Source organism: Solea senegalensis, linkage group LG14 (genome assembly GCF_019176455.1).
Source record: "Solea senegalensis isolate Sse05_10M linkage group LG14, IFAPA_SoseM_1, whole genome shotgun sequence".
NCBI lineage: Eukaryota > Metazoa > Chordata > Actinopteri > Pleuronectiformes > Soleidae > Solea > Solea senegalensis.
Genome location: NC_058034.1, coordinates 25,047,807 through 25,073,098, shown reverse-complemented (window position 1 = coordinate 25,073,098; position 25,292 = coordinate 25,047,807). Strand labels below are relative to the sequence as shown.

The following is a 25,292-nucleotide window of genomic DNA, read 5'->3' as shown; positions in this document are numbered from 1 at the left end:
TGCTAATGGTTTGCTAGCGGATGTCGCTAATCGCCGTTTAATTGATGCTGTGTCTTTTGCTACCTTTCCATGTCAGACAGGGGGCTCGGGGCCGTTAACACACGCTAACTTTTCGACATTGGGTGATGTTTTTTCAGCGTTTATTGGCAGATTTTAACGACCCCCGCATTTTCTACAGTGGTTACTAAGCACGGCGTAGAACACTTCATTCCGACTACAGGTTTGCCGGTTTTCGCGCGTGCGCGGCGCCTCGACAATGTTAAATTAGCTACAGTTAAGGAGGAGTTCGCTACCATGGAGCGTTTAGGGATCGTGAGGCATTTGAATAGCCCGTGGGCCTCGCCGCTCCATATGGTGCCCAAGGCGGATGGTCTTGGCGGCCGTGCGGTGACTTTCGATGCCTAAATAACATTACTACACATGGCCGTTATCCCATTCCGCACATTCAGGATTTTTCAGTCCGCCTGGCGGGAATGACGATTTTCTCTAAGGTGGATCTGGTTTGTGGTTATCATCAGGTTCCCGTACGCGCAGAGGACGTGGCCAAAACCGCTGTGATTACGCCATTTGGGCTTTTCGAGTTCCTGCGCATGCCGTTTGGCCTCAAGGGCGCGGCACAAACATTTCAGAGGCTGATGGACTCGGTGTTGCGTGACCTCGCGTTCATTTTCGTCTATCTGGACGACATTTTGGTGGCCAGCCCGTTGGCTGATGAGCACCTGTCGCACCTTAAGTGCCTTGATGAACATGGCTTGATTGTCAACACAGCAAAATGTCAGTTTGGACTGCCGGTGATTGATTTCTTGGGCCATTGCATTTCGTCGCAGGGTGCGGTTCCTTTGCCTTCTAAGGTGCAAGTGGTGGCGGATTCAACTGGCTGCCCCCGCCTGGTCGTGCCAGTCATTTGGCGCCATCGAGTTTTCGATATGGTTAATTCACTCTCTCATCCAGGAGTCCGGGCGTCGGTGAGGTTGGTGGCGTCTAGGTTTGTCTGGCCTGGCCTGCGCAAAGAGGTCAAGGAGTGGGCAGCCGCGTGTGTGGCTTGTCAGCGCGCTAAAGTTCACCAACACACTAGGGCGACCCTCGAGCCGTTTTCGATTCCAGCCAGGCGTTTTGACCATGTGCATGTTGACCTGGTGGGACCTCTACCTCCCTCCCAGGGTTTCACGCACCTGCTCACAATGGTGGATCGGACCACCAGGTGGCCAGAGGTGGTTCCTCTGTCCTCCACGACATCCGCGGACGTGGCATGTGCATTTCTTTCTGCTTGGGTTGCACGTTTCAGTTCCCCGTCGGACATCACCTCTGATGGGGCTCTCAGTTAGTTTCGGACCTCTGGTCTGCACTGGCAATGTCTCTGGGGACGCAGGTTCACCGTACTACCGCGTACCATCCTCCGGCTAACGGCTTGTGTGAACGTTTTCACCGGTCGCTTAAGGCGTCGTTGCGTGCTGCACTCTCTGATCCTAACTGGGTGGATCGTTTGCCTTGGGTGATGCTTGGGTTGCGCTCAGCTCCTAAGGAGGACCTGGATGCTTCACCCGCAGAGTTGGTCCTCCGACAGCCGCTCCGTGTTCCAGGGGAGTTTTTGCCTGCGAGCTCGGACCCCGTTCCTTTCCTGTGTCCTCCGTCTGATGCCGCTTTTGCTCCAGTGCCGGTTCACCACTTTTCTCCTCAGTCATTTGTGCCTGCTGAGCTCGGGACGGCCCGTTTTGTTTTTGTGCGGCATGACGCTCACCGGTCACCCCTCCAGCCTCCTTACGATGGCCTGTTTAGGGTGCTGGAGGCGGGCTCTAAAAGTTGCCCTGGTTAAGATCATTAATGATCTTATGATGGCTTATGATTAACTTCCATTGCTATGTCGATGATACTCAACTCAACCTCAGCACATCTCCATCCACTCAGCTCCCTCCACAATCACTCATCAACTGTTTCAAGGAAATTAATTTAATTCAATTCAATTCAATTTGTATAGCGCCAAATCATAAGATACATTATCTCAAGGCTCTGTACATAGACAACATCAAGGAGAGCAGAGAACACAACAGTTCACACAATGAGCAAACACTAGGCATCAGTGGAGAGAAAAAACTCCCTCTTAAGAAATCTCTGACAGAACCAGGCTCAGAGATGTGCGGTCATCTGCCTCGACCAGTTGGGGTGAAAGGAAAATGGGGGACAGCGGAGAGGTGGGGGACAGAAAGGACAAGAGGGAGATGAGGTAGAGACAAGAGAGAGAGAGACCAGGAGCAGATACACAACAACTGTATCAAGTTTAAGTTTATACAGTCAATGATATCGACTTTTAATTATAGCACAATAATAATGGTGATGATATGTATGATATGGATAGCCTCGAAAACTAGATCTGGATCCTGCAACCTGCATGATGAGAATACAGCGAGAGAGAGAGGGAAGGAAGGAAAGACACAAACTAGGGAGAGAAAGAGACAAGGTTAATGACATATCAAAAGTCATATTCATTTCCTGAATGTGAGAGAGTGAATGTGCGTGCACCACAGGAAAATCCCCCAGCAGTCTAGGTCTATAGCAGCATAACTAAGAGAGCTAAGCTTTATACATTTGGTTAGTTTAAACCCTCCTTTAGCGTTTCCTGACATTTCTGATGAAAATTTTGATTTAGGGATTTAAGGCTTTAAAACTGTCCTTTGTTGTCTTCAGCTGTTCTTTGTAGAGCATAATTGGCGCAGCTTGGTGAGGAAACAGGCCTGAACAGGTGAACTTTCATTCGGTATTGCTCTAAATGTTGGCTTGTATCGGCGTCTGGCCACCACAGAAGTCTAAGTATGTTTGAGTCTTCTTCATTTACCCGGACATGGTGAAACATCCCCTCTATGTCTGCCATTATAGCAACCTCCCCCTGGGGGAATCTCAGCAGAACACCAATCAGTGAGTTGGTCGGGCCCTTGTAGGAGTTTATTATTGAGTGTTGCTCCGTTATATGAGGATGTACAGAGTGTCTTTTTCCATTTGTGGTACACCCCGTGGTGGGGTATGTACCACACTTTCCCATCCTTTTGACGAAGGTCTGTTAAGAGCACTTTCTCTGCGTAGCCCTTAAAGATCACATCTTCCATAAAACATTTGCACTCCTCTGCATAAGTGGCATCTTTTTTAAGTTTCCTTGCGAGATAGTGTTGTAAGACAGTGAGACCACACCCTGGAGACAATAGACGAAACGTCATCACTCTGTATATTCTGCTCTTTGATTATCGGTAAATGAATTAATCAACTAGGTTCAAACCTCATCAGTTGGGGACAGTCCCACCACTCTGAAGTGTAAACACTGTCTCATTTGAAGTGTGTAGGTCTGATGTTCTCAGTGCAGGAAGTAGACAAGTCAAGGTGGCTCAACTGTCATGTGAAAATACCCCATGGTGATTAAAAGGTCCTCAGATGGAAATAGCCTTCCTGAGTAAATCACAATGATATGTAAATTTAAAGTGTCTGTGTTCTGGTGGGATATCTTGGATATAAGGGACAGAGCTCCCATTCACTGTTGAGTTTGGTCTGCTTAACAGAAGCTCCCACACATCAACTGTGTGTCACACAACTTACTGGCTGTATTTTCTACTACTGGACATTTCAATAAACTGGTATGTTAACCCTTCATTTCTAATATTGCCTTGTTGAGATTTTGTTCTAAATAGTTAAGAATCTGTTATTGAAGATTTATTTAGTCTAGTTATATGGTGAGATTTAACACTCATAACCTTCACCTCTGAGTTGAATAGAAAAGATTGAGTATCATGTCCTGTAAACTGTTGTGTTACATTTCTGACCTCTGAATACTTCAACTTAGGCATTAGGGCTAATCTTCTATGTGGAAAAAGGTCACGGAGTGGTTTTTAGAATATAAACCATCCCTGAACTAGACTAGTGTCAGATTTCTTGACAATAGGATTGAATTCTTAAAGGGTTTACATTTTAAATGATTGGTTAACTTTAATTCCCAACAATATTTAAAAGTAAAGTTAATTGTTGTTTAAATGGAGTCAGATTAAATAAATATTTACTATACTTTACTTTGGAAAACCTCTTGCTAACGCCGGAAAGACAGAATACTTCTTGGGGAGAGATTGTTGCTTGGTGGTAGATATTTCCTCCCCTACAAATTGAATTGAATCACAAACGGTAGGCCTGTTTCTCTGTTTCTCTTTCAGTTATACCTAAACCCATGTTTATATATATACACACATCTCATTTATGACTTCCTCATTTCTAACTGTGTGATTGTATGTGCGTACTTGTATTATATTTGTATTATCTTTGTCTGTGCTAAGTGTGGACTGTATGTTCATTTTATTTCATTTATTCTTGATCTCTCTTTTCTTTAAAAAGATAAACTAAATAAACAAACTTCATATCTATTTACTCGTATGTTTTTAATTTCATATTTTTTGGGCCACTGGTCTAATTAGAATAAAAATGTCTCTCGTGTGTCTTCACATGTCTTTGGTCCCTGGGATGTAGAGCTGGTGTGGTCCTAAAAGGCCTCAGAAGTAGTTTGTCGTAGTTTCTTATGTACAAATGTTCACAAACTACAAGTTACACATCTCTCTTTTGAGTTGAACCTTCTGTCATCAGGCTCAACATACATGAGCCAGGAAAGGAAGTAAAGAGAAAGGAAGTTGGGTGTGTTTTACAGCTTGACTTCTATCTTCTGCTCACAGACTCACTCTCTTCTCTACTGTATGAACAATTGTTTGTGATGTGACTGACTCACATCTTGTATCAGTGACTTGTCTGTAGATTTGTGTTCCATGTGTTGAGTTCACGCACAGACGAGAGCAGCAGCGACGATGAGTGTAACGACAGCAGCCAGAGGATTTGTTCTCTTCCTTCTCACTGTGCCAGGTACTGTACATCGACTTTTACGTTGTCTCTCTTGTCTTTTCAGATTCACCTACACTATGTTGATGATGATGACATTTTATATCATTTATAATTGTCAGATCACTGCTGTGTTGACATAGCCTCTCATTTCAAAGCTGAAATGTGGTTTCTGTGGACACTTTGATCTTGATACAGTATAAAGACACCGAACCTCATTAGACGCCTCGACCAAACATCATGTGCAGATGAAGAGCTGCAAATGTTTGTTTCAATCTCTCAGTGCATTTATATGAATGTTAAAAGTCACATGACAGTCAGGACCAGTTGACTTTATTCTGGACATTCAGGTTCACATTTGTTGTCTCCGTGTAAAAATAGTCGTCAATGTGTGAAACTTTATTTAAGGTTCATTTTCTGACGTCTGACACTAATAGTCTTCAGTACGTACAAGGTCGGCCATTTTATTTTTTTTACATGAAGAGACCATGGTGGGTGGAGAGGTTGAAACTGGGGAGGCGGTGAGGGGTGGAGTTTACTGAGAGGTCAGAGACAGCAGATTGTAACATATGCTGGTCAGATTTCAAACCTCTTTTCCAAGAGTGACCTGGCAGAACGGTTACACCAAACACACAAGACACCAGTAAAATACGATCACACACACACACACTACAGATTACACAGTGCAATCGCAAGAACCAGTTGAGCTTATGTCTCTGTCTTTCATCATCAGAGCAACGAGATGTGTCAATTATCAGGGAAGCAACACAACAACCTAAAGATATGCAGGTTAACGTGGAGTGGAATTAAATTGAAGCTTTATTTTTAACAAGTTATCAAACAAATGTTCAACAAAGGTTTGTGAAACAGAAAATGGTGGGAGAAATGTGCAGAAGTGGTGGTGCCAAATAATTGAAATTAAAAGAACAAAACAAGGCCTGACTACTCGTAACATACAACACACAAAATCAAAAACAAAGGCCGAACTTAATTATCTACAAAAAATACATGTGTGGCACCAACCAATAAACCTAGTGTGTTTAACAGAAATTGTGACCTACGTGATGCAAAATGTACCCAAATTTTACCACCACAGAATTACAAGAAGAACTCAAAAAACTCCAAAGCTCACAGACAGAGCAATTGTGAGGGCAAGATGGCGGGGAGAGGCCGAGATCCTGTCAGCCGGCCCTTAAGACCTGGACCAGTCCATCACTGATTGGCCAGCTCATTATGTGATCCCAGCTTCCCAGGTGGTTCCCAGTCAGGTTGTTAGCACCTGGAAGAAAACAGAAAGAAGGGGGGAGGCAGAAATGAAACACACACCTCCAGCCCTCTGGCTTTCTTTGGCATGTAACATGCTTATTTACACATATTTGCTTCATTTGTTTATATTTCAAAGTCTCAACAATGACATAAAACTAACTTTGACTTCTCAGTCAAAAAAAGGCTAAAAATGCCTTCAGTTTTGTATGAAAATTAAAATGTTTTAAAACTTCAATAAAGTAATTTTTTATATATTTTTTTAATTTAAAGTGGACATATTATATATTATATTATTTCTCCAAGTTAAAATAGTTCCCTGGTGTCCTAATGAACATGTCTGTGACATGCTTTGGTCAAAATACCATAAGGATGAAGCATCATAGCAGTTCAGTAACTGATTTTGCATAATATGTCCCCTTTAATGTCCAGCCCCCTAACTCGCTGCCCTAAATCCTCCTATGATACTGACCCACATAAGGCTTGGTACTTTCAGATGTTTCTGAGGGTGGAGCTTGAGTTGCTACGTTTCTGATTGGCTGCAGCAATAATTGTAGTATTGAACAGAACTTGATGCTGCAAAAAGTTAAATTTTTGCAGCTCTGAACGTAACAGGTTATACTTCAGCAGATCAGTTCATGTGTTTTGTCTTCACTTTGTTTCTTGAACTTGTTTATTTACAGCAGCTCCATTTTATTTGTATAGCGCCAAATCATAACATACATTATCTCAAGGCACTGTACATAGACAACATCAAGGAGAGCAGAGAAACACAACAGTTCACACAATGAGCAAACACTAGGCATCAGTGGAGAGAAAAAACTCCCTCTTAACAGAAGAAGAAATCTCTGACAGAACCAGGCTCAGAGATGTGCCGTCATCTGCCTCGACTGGTTGGGGTGAAAGGAAAAATGGATAGAGGAGAGGTGGGGGACAGAAAGGGGGGAGAGAAAGGACAAGAGGGAGATGAGGTAGAGACAGAAGAGAGAGAGAGACCAGCAGCAGATACACAACAACTGTATCAAGTTTATACAGGACAGTTAGAGAACTATGATGTCATTTATATAAGCAGCAGCAGAGACTGTTGATAAAAATTATAATAATTATAGTGTAACCAATTATATATGAGATTCCACTTGCTGTGTATTGGAAATGTATTTTTGGGAGTTTAGTGGCTCAACAGCGCCCTCTTTGATGAATGCTCAGTGCACGTTAGAAACGCTGCTAGTTAATGAGAGGTGCGTTCAAGGTGAGTTGCAAGTGCAGCAGTGCGGACAATTATTATTGTGTACGTATGTCAATATTCCCTCTTGTATGATTATAAAACATACTGTGGTTATTGAAGATGTAAATGTGCAAGCTATAAGTGAGTCGTGGCATTCGTAAGTGTTGGAATGTTAATTTAATGGTGTAAACACAGTTTCTCAGTTAACTAGTTAGCCTCTGTGCTAACGTTACCTTGCTGAGCCGTTTATGTGACCAGTACATATTCTGTTCCTGTCCAGAATAAACAGTGTTATGAACTGCAACACAAGCCTCCTGGCCATCATTTAACACAACGCAGAGTCGAGGGGTTGAACCAGCCAGCAATACAATAGCATAATAATAATGGTGATGATATGTATGCTAGTAATAGCCTCGAAACTGGATCTGGATCCTGCAACCTGCAAGATGAATCTCCTCTGTTTGCAGGAGCAAAGTCTCTCTCTCTCTCTCTCTTGTGTGTGTGTGTGGAGTAGCTGCAGCACCCCAACAATGTGTGTGTGTGTGTGTGTGTGTTTTCATCACCTCCCTGACAACTACAGAAGGAATAGTTTTACTCAAAACCTATAAATGATTACATTTCTAAAACTTGATTCTGTGGTAAAGAACATTGCTGTTGTATAGTTTGCTACATTACCACCTGGTGGACTGGGGTGGAACATCATGTTGTGGCAGTACGCATTCACCACAGTGGTAATCCACCTTTATGATGGACTGAAGGAACCATTGAGTTACTGCTGCTATAGTTCCTGGAACAACACAGTGCGCACACACACCTTAAATGATATAATATAGAAAGTGAGACCTGAAAATAAACTCTTCCAGAAAATGTTTACAGATGTTCTTCCTCATTGGCTTCATTTCAAAAGACGGTGCATCGGGGTGATTAGAGCGAGTCGTCTTTCAACTTGAAGGAGTTGCGGGTTCGATTCCCGGCTCCACTAGTCTACATGCTGTTGTGTCCTTGGGCAGGACACTTAACCCCACGTTGCTCCTGACGGCAGTGTGTGAGTGGGTGTGAAAGATGAGTGACATAGATGCTTTATGAAAGTGTGAGTGAATGGGTGAATGGCAACATCGTAGTTTACAGCAGCTTTGAGTAGTGCTATATAAATACAAACCATTTTAATGTACAGATTAATATACAAGATATAGTATACAAGATATACAAGTATGGAAGAAAAAGAAAATGTGGGAAAACAATGAAAATGCTGGTATTGTAATAGTCATCATTCATCACTGAGATTTATTTGTCCTCTGATCAAATTATCCATCAATTTTCTACCACTTTCTCCTCCACATAGGGTGCTGACATGGGGCGATAGGCGGGGTACATGATCGAATGATCATTAAACATTAAATAAGGAATGGACGGGAGTTGTAATAGGTGCTCCTTCTCTCCAACTGATTTAAAACACTCGTTTTGGTCGTGTCCCTGTCTAAATCAATATTGGACATCTGTTTTCCAAACTTTATCCGAAATCACAAACATTTAAATTAAGCCCTGTCCGTTGATTGCAATATTTGGTATTTCAAAGGAGAGTTTAAATCTAACCCGAAATCAGTCAGACTTTATTGTTTTTACTTCACTTCTTGCCCGTCGTAGAATCTTGCTGGCTTGGTCATCTGCTACTCCACCAGCGGTGGCTGCATGGTTACGGGATATTTTATTTTTTATTAAACTAGAAAAAGTTAAATTCATGTTGAAAGGGTCAGTCCAGAAATTTTACTTAAAATGGCAACCCTTTGTGACATGACAAGTATTGCCTGAAGTGTGAGACATGACAAGTATTGCTTGAAGTGTGAGACATGACAAGTATTGCTTGAAGTGTGAGACATGACAAGTATTGCCTGAAGTGTGAGACACCATTTTATTTTATATTCTACTTCCTCGTCTCCCTGTTTCCTCTTTTACTTATTTTTTTTCTGTGTATGTGTATTTTGGGCAGCCCATGGCCAAGGGGAAAGGGAACTTGACTTGTAACCGGAGGGTCGCCGGTTCAAATCCCCACCCGGCCAAAAAGGGCTGGGGTACCCCTGAGCAAGGTACCCAACCCCCAATGCTCCCCGGGCGCAACTCAGTGTGGCAGCCCACTGCTCCTAATTCTAGGATGGGTCAAAATGCAGAGGAATACTTTCCCTAAGGGGATTAATAAAAACTAACTTAACTTAAAAATTAGTGGGGGACCTTAATGGGGGAACTGTAGCCTGTGAAAGTGTGAGTTTACAGCCCTGTCAACGAACTGTTGTAGAAATGTGGGCATGCAGTTATGTGCTTGTTTTCCATGAACTGTGTAACAAAATGTATTTATTTATTTATTTTTATTATTTTGGGGTGGGGGTTGTATAATGTTCTATTTGTTTGAAAATGAAAATGGAGAACTGTTATTCCTCCTGTAAATGTAACCTCCTTGATCCTCCAATGAAAAGATTTATAAAAAAACAAAAACAAACAAAAAAAAAACATTAAATACACAACCAACAAGATCAGGGGTTCTTAAAGACTGGGTTGGGACCTACAGATGGGTTTCCAGACTTTTTTATTTGTGCACTAACAAAGAATTGTTCCAAAGTTTGACTTTGTGATTAAATTACTAATTCAAATTCATATAACATGTCTCACAGATTAATCGTCAATTCTGTTTAAATGTGTGCATGAAGGTAGCGACTGCTTGTTCGCTTGTGTTTTAAAGGTTCATGTTATATTTACTGCTGGAAACTGATCATGTGATCTCTGTGTTACAGTGATACAAGGTCAGAAAGGTTATGACGTTAAATACACTTCTACTGAGATCTGTGGCTTCATAGGATCAACAGTGGACATAAGCTGCACCTACACATACCCACGCAGAGTGGGTGACCGTGACACCACAGTTCAGGAATCATTCTGGTTCATCAGAGAAAGTGATGGGATTCATGCTGATCTGAAATCAGATCCAGATTATTCAGGTCGTGTGGAGTATGTGTGTGACAACAACAGATGCACTCTGACAATCAAAGACCTGAGAGAGAGCGACGCAGCTCTGTACAAGTTCAGGTTCATAACAAACCAGCCTAGAGGGAGTTTTACTGGTTCACCTGGAGTCACTCTGTCTGTCACAGGTAACATGTTTATCATTCATTTAACTCCACATGTTCATTTTCTTCTATGAGTGAATCTCTGTGTTTGTGTGTATGTTAGACTAAGACTTGTGTTCTTTCTTCACACATACAGATTTACAGGTGCAGGTGGACACATTAATGACACATAATGATTTATATTACTTCTATATTCATGCAAAGCTCACATGTCAGAGCAGTTGTCTCCCTGATCATTCGTCATTCATCTGGTATGAAGGTCAATCGAAGGCGACGGAAGGAGCGACTTATTCAGCTCGTTTTTACTCTTCAGACAGTATTTCCTGTGCCGTGAAAGGACATGAGAGTTTTCACTCTCCATCAGTGTGTGAGTTTTATTTTTTAAATTTCACTAACATACAGTAAGAGCACTTACTGCAGCATTTGTCTTTAAAAGTCTTAAACGATGGTCACCTCACTTGTTTTACTATGTTATGTGAAGTGTGAAATAATATGAGTGTTTGTTTAATGTGTCCTGCATGAGTCAGTCCACCTGCATGTGTGTTTACATTCTGAAGTGAAATCATGGGAGTTTCTGTGAGATCGGCCACAATGAGACGGCTCTTTGTAAGAACACTAAAATACCAATTGAGGAGCAAGTGTGTTTGTGAGACAGTGGAGGAAGCTCCCCACAGCCCTGGAGACCTCTCAGCACCACTTGGTGTACTCCAGAACCACACGACTGACCTGGTGTACTCCAGAACCACACGACTGACCTGGCTGTGACTGCCCAATGCAAACAAACTGCAAGAGAAAAAGCCAACTAGATTAATACCTGGACTGAGTCTTGGAAACCATGCTTACAGGAACAGTAGAGAGCAAGATTGAGAGTTTAACAACCATAGTTTACAATATGGCAAGATTGCTTTTTGGCATAGAACAGAGTGGAGGCATCAAAGAACCTCCAGTCAAGCAGCCTAACCAGAGGGAGCGAGATCCTTTGTCTGAGGGATGAGGTTCAGCTCCTGAACAAGCAGTTCCAAAGAGCAAGGTCTAAACAAAAGAATGGTATTAGAGACCAGCAAACATTGGGGGCAAATGTTCAGGCTGAGGAAGGGAGATAACTCGGAGATAATCCTTAGTAAAGTCAACATGGTAGACAAGGTCCTTGTCATCGGAGACTTCAATGCTAGAGTGGGCAGAGACTCCGATGTGTGGCCGGGGGTAATTGGACGACATGGGGTGGGTAACTGCAATGACAACGGTCGACTGCTTCTCCAGTTGTGCGCAGAACACAGTCTTAGCATCACCAACACCATCACCATCTTTCAGCAGAAAGATATATACTACCTGAACTTAAACTAGGAATGTGCATCCTTACCGAAGGCTAATCTGCACATTACCTTTATCTTTCACAGATCCGAACATATTGCACACAACTAATTTTCATATATACAAAAATAATGCACAAATGCCCAGGAGCCGGCAGAAACAAACACAAGTAAAGTGACTACGGCGGCGGACGCCATTTTCCCAATCGCGCCGGTCACGTACCACGACATTTACATATTTAAAACTTAAAACACTTGTCACACAAATTATACCTCACCGGGGATTCCTAAGAACTTGTCAAACATCTTAAGTCACATATAACTGACCTGAAAGTTAAACACAAATCAGCGACGCAGAGTGCATGTTGCTCGTTCTCCATTCAGCTGGATTATGAGCTCCATCTCCACGACGCACTATGAGACTTCCAGTCACTCTACTGGTCAGTGCTGCCATCTACTGTCTGTTCGGTGCAACAGCATGTTATTATGTTTCTATTTAACATATGGGCTGATACAAAAACAACACAATAAATTAAATAGTGACTTTCACATGAACTAAATAAATGATATCTCAACAAAATTATTATAGCTTATTTTGTGAGTATCACACATACAGTATGATAAGAAAACAAATCCACATGAACAATATGGACAGTAAAAGAACCACATGAATATACTAATGGACGTATAAGCATGAGGTGCTTGCAGTGACAGGGCAGGGACTGACCCTGTGATTCAGTATGCAGTGGTGAGTGTGTGTCATGGTGGTATACTGTACAAACTTTGCAGGCTATGGAAGCTTCTGTGAAAACCTGCAGACACCTCCCTAAGCACAGAACGAGAACTCTGCATCGGGCCTGTGAGAGGTGTAATCTGACACCACACAACAAACAACATGTGAATCATATTTCCACATATTATTGTTAGTCCTGACTGCAGCCTGTGGGCAGGTGTGCAACAAATTTACCCAAGAATAAAACAAAGGTCCAAATCCAAAATTCTTGAGTGCCGAAGGCAAATATTTATGCTCAATTCTGTCGAATGCTTTGTGAGCGTCCAATGCCATAATAACCTCAGGGACCTGATTATTACCTGGAAGATACATTACATTGTATACCTGGCGAAGATTACTGTATAGCTGTCTAGCCCTTATAAACCCTAGCCCTTATAAATTTTTGACACATTCGCAATAGTGCTTGATATGGATCTCAGTCCTGACGCTTGCACTGTCTTTGCACACACTTACAACACCTGACCTCCCTATGACAAAGCGCCGCATACTGGCCTTTACAACTCTTTTGTTTAAGTGGAAACATCTTCTTCCCCCATTCACACAATATCTGTGTATATCTATGTCAAACTTAAGAAGATTAGACTCTCACTTGCTGGTTCTGGCTGTGTTTTTGTCAAAACCTTAGCAGAGTATTTAGACAGAACTACTATACATCCAAAGAATGTTTTCATTTCATTTGATATTTATGTATGTATATATGTATATGTATATATATACATATACATATATATATACATATATATATGTATATATACATATATTGTATGTTCTGTGTGTTCTGTGTTTGTTATGCTGCGATTTAGGGCCCCAAGTTGACCAATATAATATATATATATACATACACATACATATTATACTTAAATTCTTAAATAAATCATGCAAATGAACAACTAGAAACATGAAGATGTGAAAATAATGTAAAACTGAAATGCTATAACAATGTTTTTATGTACAAATGAAAATGGTCTATGTTGCTGAGCAAATAAAACACTGTTGCTGTCGTTGTGTTGTTGACACTGGGCGAGAGGCACGTTGTCACCAGCATTTAGAGGCTTTCACAAATAATAAATCACATGTTTTCTTTTATATGTTCTCTGTGTTACAGTGATATGGAGTCAGAAAGGTTATGATGTTAAATACACTTCTACTGAGATCTGTGGCTTCAGAGGATCAACAGTGGACATAAGCTGCACCTACACATACCCACGCAGAGTGGATTACCAGGACACCACAGTTCAGGAAACATTCTGGTTCATCAAAGAAAGCAATGGGATTCATGCTGATCTGAAATCAGAGCCGGATTATTCAGGTCGTGTGGAGTATCTGTGTGACAACAACAGATGCACTCTGACAATCAAAGACCTGAGAGAGAGCGACGCAGCTCTGTACAAGGTCAGGATCATAACAAACCAGCCTAGAGGGAGTTTTACTGGTTCACCTGGAGTCACTCTGTCTGTCAGAGGTAACAAAAAAAGAAGTTAATAAATCAGTTAAAATGTTGATTTGTATGTTCATCTTATGTTCCTGTTTGTCGTTGACAGACCCACAGCTCCAGATTAATGTGAGATCACTTGCTCACCATTCTCCCTGGAAAGAGCTGACATGTCACAGCAGTTGTCAGCTGCCTGATTATCTTTCCTACGTCTGGTACAACAATGGACAGGAAGTTGGAAGAAAAACAAAATATCTTCACGTTCAAGTCTTCTCTCCAACAGACAGCTATCACTGTGAACATGGGAGTATCCGTTCTCCTCCAGTCTGTGAGTTTACTCAGATTTTAATACAACAGTTAAAGTGATAGTTCAGGTTGTCACTGACAACACGGCTGCCAGCGAGGATGTGAGCAAAATTCTGTTTTATCTACTGAACAAAAAGCTCAACCAATAATATCTATGCCTTATTATAACATGGTGTATGTTTGTATGGAGTCTGAGTGACAGGTATAAACCACGTGTTCATGCAGCTTTGCTCTGATTTCTGTACAACAGCTCACAACCCTTCACATCAGTGTCTCTGCTAACTCTGTTAGCTGCAGTCACGGTTAGCAGTTAGCCCTCCTCATCAGTGTTAGATCCTGGAAAACTTCTTATATGTTATCTTACTGAATAAAGATGACACGGGAGACGGAGCTGAAGTTAACCGGTTAGCATAACAAACCTCGCTTCCCATGAAGCCTTGCGTTACCTTCTACGGCAGTGGCGGCTGGTGACGTGTTATTTTGAGGGGGCGCAATCGGCAAGTCAGTTTTTCAGATGGACTGTGGTAACATAGTCCAGTGGTGATATGCAGTTACCGCATATCACCACTAAAACACACCAAAGCACCATTGTCATGCCTGATACCGTCATTTTAAAAGATTCACTTAAATTAAACTAAAAATACACAACAAAAAGTTTTTGTCTGTATTTTCAGGCATTTGAATTTTGCCTTCTCTATCACTCCTTTGTTAGCATAGCATTTTCCATATGTATCCTTGTCTGTTAGTGTTTATTATTATTATTATTATTATTATTGTTGTTATTATTGTTCAGACACAGGCTTGTTCAGTGTCAGTATCTGAAAGACGAGGCAGGGAAAACTAAACATGGCACTGGTCTGAGTGCAACCAGTTAGCCAGTCCTTCTTCTCATACCAGCTCCTGTCTTTCGTTTGCTGTTTTATGGCAACGTTCGGCTGCTCAGGTCTGAGTTATATAAACTGAAGCTTTTCTTCTATGAAACAGCTTTTTTTTGTACATTTTTTCCCATGATGAAATCGGCAATTAAGCGCTGGTCAAGTTAGCACAACTTACAGAGAAGCGAACGGAGGCCCGCATTCTGGGCCGTGGGAGGTCTCAGTGATGCATCAGTCACAGCGATATTCAGGCTGCTGATTGGACAATATTATTAAGACTTAGACCGGCAAAATAAACAGTTTTTTCTCTCTTTTTATTGTGTGGCTTGAGGAGGGCGGTGCACTGTCGCCCACTATGGGCTAGCCGCCCCTGTTCTGCGGTACGCTCCGCAGTACAAACATAACATTTCCTCCCCCCTTGAAACAAATGTACCCACAAATCTTAAATAAACTTTCACCGGCCACAATATGTTATGTATAGTCAATGCAGCTAGTTTGTGTGCATAGATTAGCTGCCTGAAAAGAACATTTCACAATTTAACATAAGGATTACTACCCCACCATTCACACACAGATTTTTTTTTTTACATTTTTTTCCATTCATACCTTTTTTACATTCACAACAAACATGAGGGTAGACTACCTCGTCCCGCGACGACACTCATGGGGATTATTCTGCTCCAATCTTCAATCAAAAAGTCCATCCGTCTGGGAGGTTGACGCACTCTTACCGGGTACCGCCTCTCGCTGGAAAGAGCAGTCTTACTGTCTGTGGAAGGTGAAGGTACAACTGCCAGGGACGGAGGCACAGGCTCCACCATCTCTGGCGGAGGGTCAAGGACTGGCACCTTAGGAGTAGGTGGTGATATTGAGTCACTGATGTAGTCCCCCAGGGGCTCCTCAGTGCACTCCAAAGGCAGCTCTGATGTTGCTGCCTCCTCCAGGTGAGGCCTTGAGTTGTCTGGACAGTATAGGAGACTAGTATTGCTAGTCTAGTATTGCTCGTTGATTTCTTCGCTGGACCTGCTTTTCCTGCTGATGTTGAACAGTGTCCTTCACTGCTGCTGGTTTCAGCAGGTCAAAGTTGGTTCGTAGGTCTCTTTTGAACATCAGAATTACAGGAGATACCTTTGTAGTGCCATGGGGTATGTTGTGATAGTTCAACAGGATCTGTGCAAACGTTGATGAAACATTTCTTGGCCTTTCGAGGCCTTTAACACATGTTATCGGGGTTTGGACAAACCATTAGCAGCCAGGTGGAATGGTGCTGATTTTATGTGTTGTTGCCCGTTTGCTTGCAGAAACGTGGCCATCTCTTGTGACACCAGCTCGGGTCCATTGTCAGATACCAAATGTAGGGGGATACCAAAACGACTGAACATTTCCCCTATTTTTTTAATAGTTTTGGCAGTGGTGGTGGACTTCATGATGGCTACTTCGGGCCATTTGCTGTGGGCGTCTACAGCAGGGGTGCTCACACTTTTTCAGCATGCGAGCTACTTATAAAATAACCAAGTCAAAATAATCTACCTACTACAAAAATGCAAAACATATTTATTTATAAATATATTGATATGTACAATTTATGTTGATGTATGTTGATGGGCTCATAACCACATGAGCCCATATTGCACAACCCAACACAATTAACTATGTAAATTTTTTGTCATTACCTGACTTTACTCTGATGACTTGCACTGAATGGAATCAGCCAGGGATGCACATTCCGGACAGTAGCTGCTGACAGCCAGCCTCAAGCACACTTTCAAATGATCATCAAACGCACGGAAAATGTCATCATAAAAAAAAAAGTCCTCCTCCCATTCCGTATACAAGTGATACGTTTTTGGCTTTTTACTTGGTCCAGCTCCCCCACTCATTTTATACCCTTAATTAAGTTTAAGAGAAAAAAACCGAGGGCTAAAAATTGGAGGTAACTCGCTAGTTATCTTGTTAGTTTTGCTGCTGCACTTAGCGCCGTTGTTTGCGCATGCGCAGTGACCTAAGTGTCAGAAAAAGGCAGATGTCATCTGACTGGCTGCCCTGTATATCAATCAAGTGACGGGATGTATGATCGGAATCGGTACGCGTCGCCTTCTTCACTTGTGCAGCAGATATAGGTGATATATCTGACTGAAATAGCAAATGTCTGCATTACACGGCTCTGGTTTGGTAAATGGTAGGGGTAACCTGGACAAACCATCTGCATTGCAATGGTGATCTGCCTTGCGGTATTTGATGTCGTATGAGTGACCTAATAGCAGCAGAGCCCATCTTTGCATGCGACTCGCTGCCAGTGATGGTATACCAGCGTGTGGACCCAGGATTGTAGTTAGGGGTCAGTGATCAGTAAAAAGTGTGAATCGTCTTCATTACAAGTACTGGTGAAAACGAAGAACTCCATAAATAATACTCAACACTTCTCTTTCTGTCTGCGAATAATCAGACTCTGCCTTGTTCAGTGATTGCCCCAACTCTGTAGGGAGATGCATCGCAGGCTAACTTGATAGGAAGAGAGGGGTCAAAATGGGTCAGCACCCCTGATGCCACCAGGGTGTTCTTAGCTTTCTGAAAATCCTCCTGACAGGCTTCGCTCCAACTCCATACTTTCCCTTTACAAAGAAGGCTGTGTAACGGTTTCAACATGGATGCTAACTTTGGTATAAACCGCCCATAATAGTTAAGTACACAACTGGCTTACATTCTGTGGTGGTGGAGCATCCACAATGGTGCGGCTCTTGGATGGGGCGGTGTGCAAACAGCTTGCGTCGATCACATGCCCCAGATGGCTGGAAAAACTTGCATTTGTCTTTCCGTACCCGTAGACCGTAGTTTTGCAGCCTCTCAAGAACTTCATCCAAATTGCACAAATGTGTCTCATTGCTATCTCCCATGCAAAGAATGTCATCCAGGTAACACTGTATGCCCGGAAGACCACAGAGAATCTGATCCATGGCGCTGAAAGTGAGGGCCAATGTGATTCCGAATGGGAGCCGACAGTATTGGAACAGCCCTTTTTGTGTAGTTATTGTCAGCAACTCTTGCGACTCTTCCCGGACATGCATCTGTAAGTATGCCTGACTGAGATCTATTTTGCTAAACTTTAGCCCCTTGCTGAGCCCTGCAAACAGATCATCAATATGGGAAAGAGGATATTGTTCAGCTGCCAATACCGGATTCAGAGTTACTTTAAAAATCTCCACAGATCCGAATTTCTCCATTCTTCATTGGCAAGGGAACAATAGCCCACTCACTGATAGCTAGAGGCTCCAGAACACTGCTGTTGACCAGCGCATCAAGTTCCCTGTTGACTTTTGCACATATTGCGTATGGAACTGGTTTTGCTTTCAAGAACTTTGGGGATGCATTGGGCTTAATACTAAGCTTAACTGTGATATCTTTTATACTGCCTAGCTCAAAACTTTGTCATGTTTCCTCAAAATGGTAGCTAATTCAGTGGCAGTGGGTGACAGCATTTTCACACTTTCCCAATCCAGTCTCAGTTTCTCTAACCAGACTCTGCCTAGGATGGCAGGATAATTACCTTTCACAATATAGATAGGAAGCTTCCTCACTTGGTCGTAAGTGGTGTACTCTTTTTCTGAGAGAATGGATGCTTTAGATCCAGTGTCAATTTGCATATGTACTGGGTGTCCCTCTAACAGGGATTTTGCCCAATAACCCTCATCATTTGCATTGACCTTATTAATTTTCAATGTATGAACACTCATTTCCAGTTTGTCTTCAGTGGACTCACTAGACAGTTCCTCTTGTTGTCTCATTGTCCGTTGTCTCAATGGGCCTTTTTTTCTTTACCTTCCTATAGTCTTATAGTTTATTTTCAGCGTTCTTTTTGCTTTGACAAGCAACCTCAATGTGGCCCTTTTTGCCGCAATTGTGGCAGTCCATATCCTTACATCTACATGTCGTGACCAGATGTCCCATTCTGCCACAGCGATAACACGGGCCCTGTCCACTTTGTTTCTCCACAACTACTGTGTGCACTTTGCTAGTTGCATGTAGCAAAGTCCTGTGATGCCATTTCTATAGAAACACTGATGCTCCGAATTCACAATGTTCCTCCAGCTTTCTTAATGCTGCAACAAACACGGTAGCTGATTCCCCTTCTTCTTGGTCACGCTTGTGAAATCTGAATCTTTCAGCAATTAACAATGGTTTTGGTGAATAATGTTGAGACAAGACCTGAACTATTTGTTTTCAGCTCCATTACTGACAGGAAAGTTGGCACTACTTTGTTCTACTACTATGTTGTCAATGTCCTAGACGCCGTGCCAGCGGCAGCTTGACACAGCAGCTCCCTTAGTGTATTAGCATTTTCTTTTAATTTAAGTACTTTTTTCTAACTTATTATTTTCGCATCTGGAGTGACACTTTCTGGAACAGTTGCGCCATGTACTCCGCTACTTTTGTGCGGTTTCTGTGTCTCTTCTGTTACTTTTTTTTACTGTTTGGTGGCGAGACGGACGCACAGCGCAGCGGGGACATTGTTCACACACGTGACCAACTGATCGCGCTGAGGGAGCCGGCACTCCTGATCACAACACGGCCCGAACTTCCGAAGGAACTGAAGCGGAAGCGTCGGGTCTGCAGAGCCGGAGCCAAAGTGAGAGCCAAAGCGAGGAGGTACAAACCAGACGTACCTGCAATATGTGAGATCTCTGGGGAACAAAATGGACGAGCGCTGCATGCTTGTGAGGACCAGCTGGAAACGGAAACTCACATCAATACATCAACTCGCCTCGTAGAATCATCCCATCGTTGTCTTGTTATATCCTGGAAAACTTCTTATACGTTATCTTAATTACTTAGTTACTTACTTACTAAGTTAACCGATGCTTTACCTCATAACCAGCATTAGCATAACAAACCGTGCTTCCCATGAAGCCTTGCGTTACCTTCTACGGTACCTACCGCAGGACAAACATAAAAATCAGCATCGTCATCCATCTAGCATCCCTGAACAGAGTCAAACCCAGGAAACGAGGAATACGTTTGACTTCCTGAACCATACTCTGACTCTGACAGTACAGATTGTTCCTTTAATTCCGAGAAGCCAAAATCAAGATTATGATTAAAGTGTGAGTAACACAAATGTAGAGTTTGACTAAAACGGTCTTCTGTATAAAGTATGTCTCAATGAAACACACAGGAGCCATAGTTAGCATAACTCCTCCTCTATCACCTGTTCACTCGTCTGTCACTCCTACACCACTGTCTTTAGTTTGTTAGCTAGCAGAGATGACTGTTCAGAATGATCTGATCACAGAGAACACAGAGGATGTTGTAAATATTGACATGATTTGAACTTTTTAACATCGTTCTTATTTAGTATTACTCCCTCGACTAAATAGACGACACTGTAGTTCTTCTGTCACCGATGGATTGATTGTGGTTTCACTTTCGTCACTTAGTGCATCTCAGTCCACCGTCGAACAATCATCAAAAACATTAAACAAACGTGATGAGCACATAATCCCGTCATGACATAATCAAAAGAAAAATGATGCATTATTCTCATTTTGTGTGTACATGTTAATGTAACTTCTCCTTTAGATGCTCCAAAGCTTCCCTCTGTGTCAGTGAGTCCCTCTGGTCAGATAGTGGAGGGCAGCTCAGTGACTCTGACCTGCAGCTCTGATGCTAACCCAGAAGCTACTTGTATCTGGTACAAGAATCAAACATTGATTAAAGGAGCAGAGAGAATTTATCGCCTCAGTCCCATCAGCTCTGAGGACAGAGGACTTTACGAGTGCAGCTGTCAGAATGTCTACGGAACAACAACAACAACATCTAAATATCTACATGTCCAGTGTAAGACACTTTCTCAGTTAAAAACATTTCAGTTTCGGACTGTTCTAGATCATACATGCTAATAATAGTGTAAACATATGTGTTTACCAGATGCTCCAAAGTTTCCCTCTGTGTCAGTGACTCTGACCTGCAGCACTGATGCTAACCCAGCAGCTAATTACACCTGGTACAAGGACAATGAAGACTCAGTAAAAGCAACAGGACACATCTTCACCATTACTGACATCAGACCTGAACATGGAGGACATTATTACTGTCAAGTCAAGAACACCAGAGGGAGCCAGAGCGCCATGTTCAGGTTGAATGTGACAGGTAAATATTTCAGTTTAATTATAATTTAATTATAAGTTTAATATTTGCTTCAAATGTCATCATTTACTGTTTAATGTTATATTTTTGTTTTCAAAAATCAGTTTCCACTGAAGTATTAAAAACAGCAATGACTGGAACAACCGCTGCTGTTTTGTTTGTCATGGTACTTCTCACCATCATCTTTCTGATGAGGTATGGAGAGCATTATTATCCATCAGTTACCTTTAAATGTTTTTTGTTATATTATTAAATATTATAATAATTAATGAATTATCTTGGCTAGAAAAAAGAGGACCTCTGAGCAGCCATCTGAGCCTGGAGATAGAGCAAACCACAGTGAACAGGTATGGCAGGATCAGCTGCTCTTACAGGTGTATGTTCATATGCATTCGTCAAATCAAATTCAAATTCTCTTTTGAGTTTCTCAAACGTTTTGAAACTTTGAGAGCGTATGCATCGCTGTAATCCCCTTTTCTCTCCACCAAGTTTCTCCAGGACTAAACTGAGACGTTTGAGAAGGCCAAATTAGAAGTTTACTGTCTCCCTCTAGTTTGTATGTTTTATTAAACTATCTCGTACCAATTTTTAAATGCAACCTCCAAGATTAAACTTTGTCCTTTTTGGTCTGTGTGTTCTTTCCCACCTCAATGTGCTTCCACGTAGCTTGATACTCCGGAGAACACCAGTAGACAAAGTATTTCACCTGGGCGGCAGAACAGTATTCCCTTAGATTTGGCACTGCAAGGCTTCCTTGGTCTTTGTCAACTTGGAGCGTTTTAAATCTTACCAACAACAGTTGGGTCTCTGTAAAGTTCTTGTATGCAGCAGACAAATGGACTATTGAAGCCCAGTGTCTAAACTGGCCAGAACCACACTTTGATGTTTTTTTTCTCAATCTGTTCTATTATATGTACAGTTGGCCTGATGCTGTCTTGAGTTTGTCGTCCTTTTATGAACCCTGTCCGATCCTCATTCATTTGGTCGGGTAGGAGCTGTTCAATTCTGTTTGAGATAATAGATGTAAACAACTGGTAGTCTACATTCAGAGACTGGACAATATGATTCACAATTGTCTTTATTCTTCCCTTCTTTTGGAATGACTGATATCACTGTCTCTCTCCATGACGGTGCCACAGCTTTTTTAAGAGTCCAATTGAATGAGTCTAACATAATAGGGGCGGGGTCTTCTCTTCTCGAGGGCTTCATAATGACAGCTCGCCCCCAGGTCATTCAATCTGTGCTTACACTTGGCACTAACCCATCTTGCAAGAGGGGGCCCCTAGAATGGAGGACTGTGACAGTGACACAAAGTTAACCCTCTCAGTTGATGGTATGAGTATATTTGAAATAAATGATGACATCGTTCTGGATCAGACCAATGACGGTGGTGTCGTCGTTGGTGATTCTCCCCCCACTCGTCTCGTCAGGCCCTTGCATAAATAAATAAATATGAAGTTTTCGAGTTGCATGACAAGTAATTTTTCTCGACTCCACAGTACGTCTTACGACGCCATCAACCAAACTGGAAGTCTAGATGCACTTATTTTATTTTTTTGATGGAAAGAGTCTGAGAGGAGAGAACATGGTTTTCAGGGTATTTTTTTAATGTTGTAAAAGATTGGACACGTATTAAAAAGTCAGTGCTCCAGTTGTGGAATTTCTTTTGCCCCATGAAGAAGTCTGAGAAATGACCAAAGCACCAAAGATGGAGTCTCTACTATGACAAGAAATGAGATGTAGCACTGAAGGTTTATTAAGCTCCACATGTATATTAGAATTTAAATGGAAATGTGATTGTATGTGTCTGTCCACTCAGTTGGAGGAACTGGTTGAGCCTCACCGTGGCAGCTTCCAGTTCGTGAAGAAGCAGACAGATGGAATCTATTCCAACATCCAGTCCGGTCCTCACAGAAACATGATGAAGCAAAGGGAGAACGAGGAGTGGAGTATTGTTGAGTATTCTGCTGTCAGGTTCAGGTGAGCAGTAACAATAACAACCATCTAAGTATTGTATTCACTTCTGTTGATGTGTGGTTGTATGAGGTACTGACACATGGTCAGTGCTCTCAGCTATTAACTGATGTTTGTAAATCACTCACTCTCCCACACCAAAGTCCATAGAGACAATCAGTGATTTTAGCATCACACACACAGGAGTTGTTGATCCACTGCTGCCTCCATCACTAAGTTCTAATGTCTTATTTTATGACTTCAGTGTTTGAAATCCTTTATTCAGATTTACCTGTGACATAAGCTGCTAAACAAGGCAATGGTAGACCAGCAGCTCCTGTGTCCCTGTGAGCTAAAAATGTCATTTTTTTCCATTGACTTTGGTGCAGGGGAGTGTGTGTGTGTGTGTGTGTGTCATTTACTGACTGTAAATGACTGTGATGGTGTGAAATAAAGTGGTAAATTTACTCTTAAACATCATTGACTTGAGCAGTCATGATCATTCTTTAGACAAATTAGTTAAAAATGCATTTCAATTTTTCACATTTCACATTTCACTGAAAGTGACCATGCCTGGCTGAGAGTTCATCATGATCATTATTAGTTCATTATCACTTTAGCACTACGTCTCCAAAATCTATGAATCATTTTATTTCTTCTCAGATCCAGGGGACAGGAAACTGTGGAGGATCCAACTGCGTCGTACAATGTGGTCAAAACACCCGCTCACTGACACACAAACCAGTGCTTGTGAAGCATTTAAGTCCAGGTGTAAATACTCCAAAGCTACAGCGTTGCAGACCTTCATGGTCCCTACAGGATGAAGTTCTCTGATCTGTGTGATCCCTGATCACTTTGTGGATTCCCTGATCACTTTGTGGATTCCCTGCACTATCGCTTTCTCATTAAGCCGAACAACTTAAATATGTATCAAACATTGTATAACCAGCAGCATCATGCACAGTGGTAGTTATCAGCGTGTTATAACATTTGGATAAAAACCATGTACAGTATGTAAAGATGACATGACAGCCAAACTCAAGACACACCTTTTCTGAATTGCCTTCTCCGTTTTTTTAGTGATAAACTATCGTGTAAAACAAATAAAAAGAAATGTTGATGTGAACACGTGTGTGTAATTTAAGACTATAGATACCAGAGTTGTGGACTCGAGTCACATGACTTGGACTAGAGTGAATTTGATGACTTTAGACTCGACTTGACAAAATCTAAAAAGACTTGCGACTCAACTTGGACTTTAACATCATTGACACGTGACTTCACTTGGACTTGACCCTTTTGACTTGAAAAACTTGCTACTTTCCTCAAACCCAAAGATTAAAAAGTATGTTGACACGACACTGATGCGCTATCGCGCACGACATCCAATCAAATTAGATCCACGTGGTTTTGATCTGACAGCACCCAACCAATGAAAGTATGAGACAACCAATGAAGAGGAACAACAAACGCGCTCGCCAGCGGCCAGTAGGCAAAAATGATACCGAAGGTAATTTCATTTGGGTACAAAAATTATGAGGTGATCAACAAAAAAAGAATTGCACAATGTAAAACATGCGGGTCGAAAATTACAGACAACTTCAAACTTCGTTCGACATTTGAAGTTACACAAAAAACGGTAAGTTTTGAATGAAAGCCAACACTAGCTTCTTGGCTAAGAAACTTAGCTATCTACATATCAATGAGACTGTAAACTCACTGTTAACGTCACCTTGACTTTACAAACACGGTAAACGGTATCTCCTGTGGGTTCACGTATGTATAATACACTCCTTTTGGAACATCAACGAACACAACCACAAGGTAAGTTGCACATCTTTAAAAACGAACGTTTAAGGTTGATTTAAGGACCGCTTTATGAATGGGGGTGATTCTAAATGAACCAAAAGCTTGAGACTGGATAGTTTAGGATTTTTTTTTGAAGCGAGATTGTATGTGCTTAGCAGCTAGTCAGTGGCTCATACACAGTAAAACTTAAGCAAGCCTAATCAAATCATGGTCAG

The 25,292-nt window shown here is 41.9% G+C and overlaps 1 protein-coding gene across 1 annotated transcript; it reads left to right on the top strand.

Annotated features, from left to right (window-relative positions):
• Positions 1-4,709: 4,709 nt before the first annotated feature.
• On the top strand, positions 4,710-24,357 carry LOC122780502 (sialoadhesin-like). The gene is made up of 11 exons (XM_044043491.1): positions 4,710-4,878; positions 10,126-10,482; positions 10,595-10,825; positions 13,667-14,023; positions 14,103-14,321; positions 20,749-21,006; positions 21,097-21,318; positions 21,420-21,510; positions 21,602-21,662; positions 23,135-23,295; positions 23,932-24,357. Exons 1-11 carry the CDS (start codon positions 4,824-4,826, stop codon positions 23,999-24,001), a joined length of 2,082 nt encoding a protein of 693 aa, XP_043899426.1. The 5' UTR covers positions 4,710-4,823; the 3' UTR covers positions 24,002-24,357.
• The last annotated feature ends 935 nt before the right edge of the window (positions 24,358-25,292 follow it).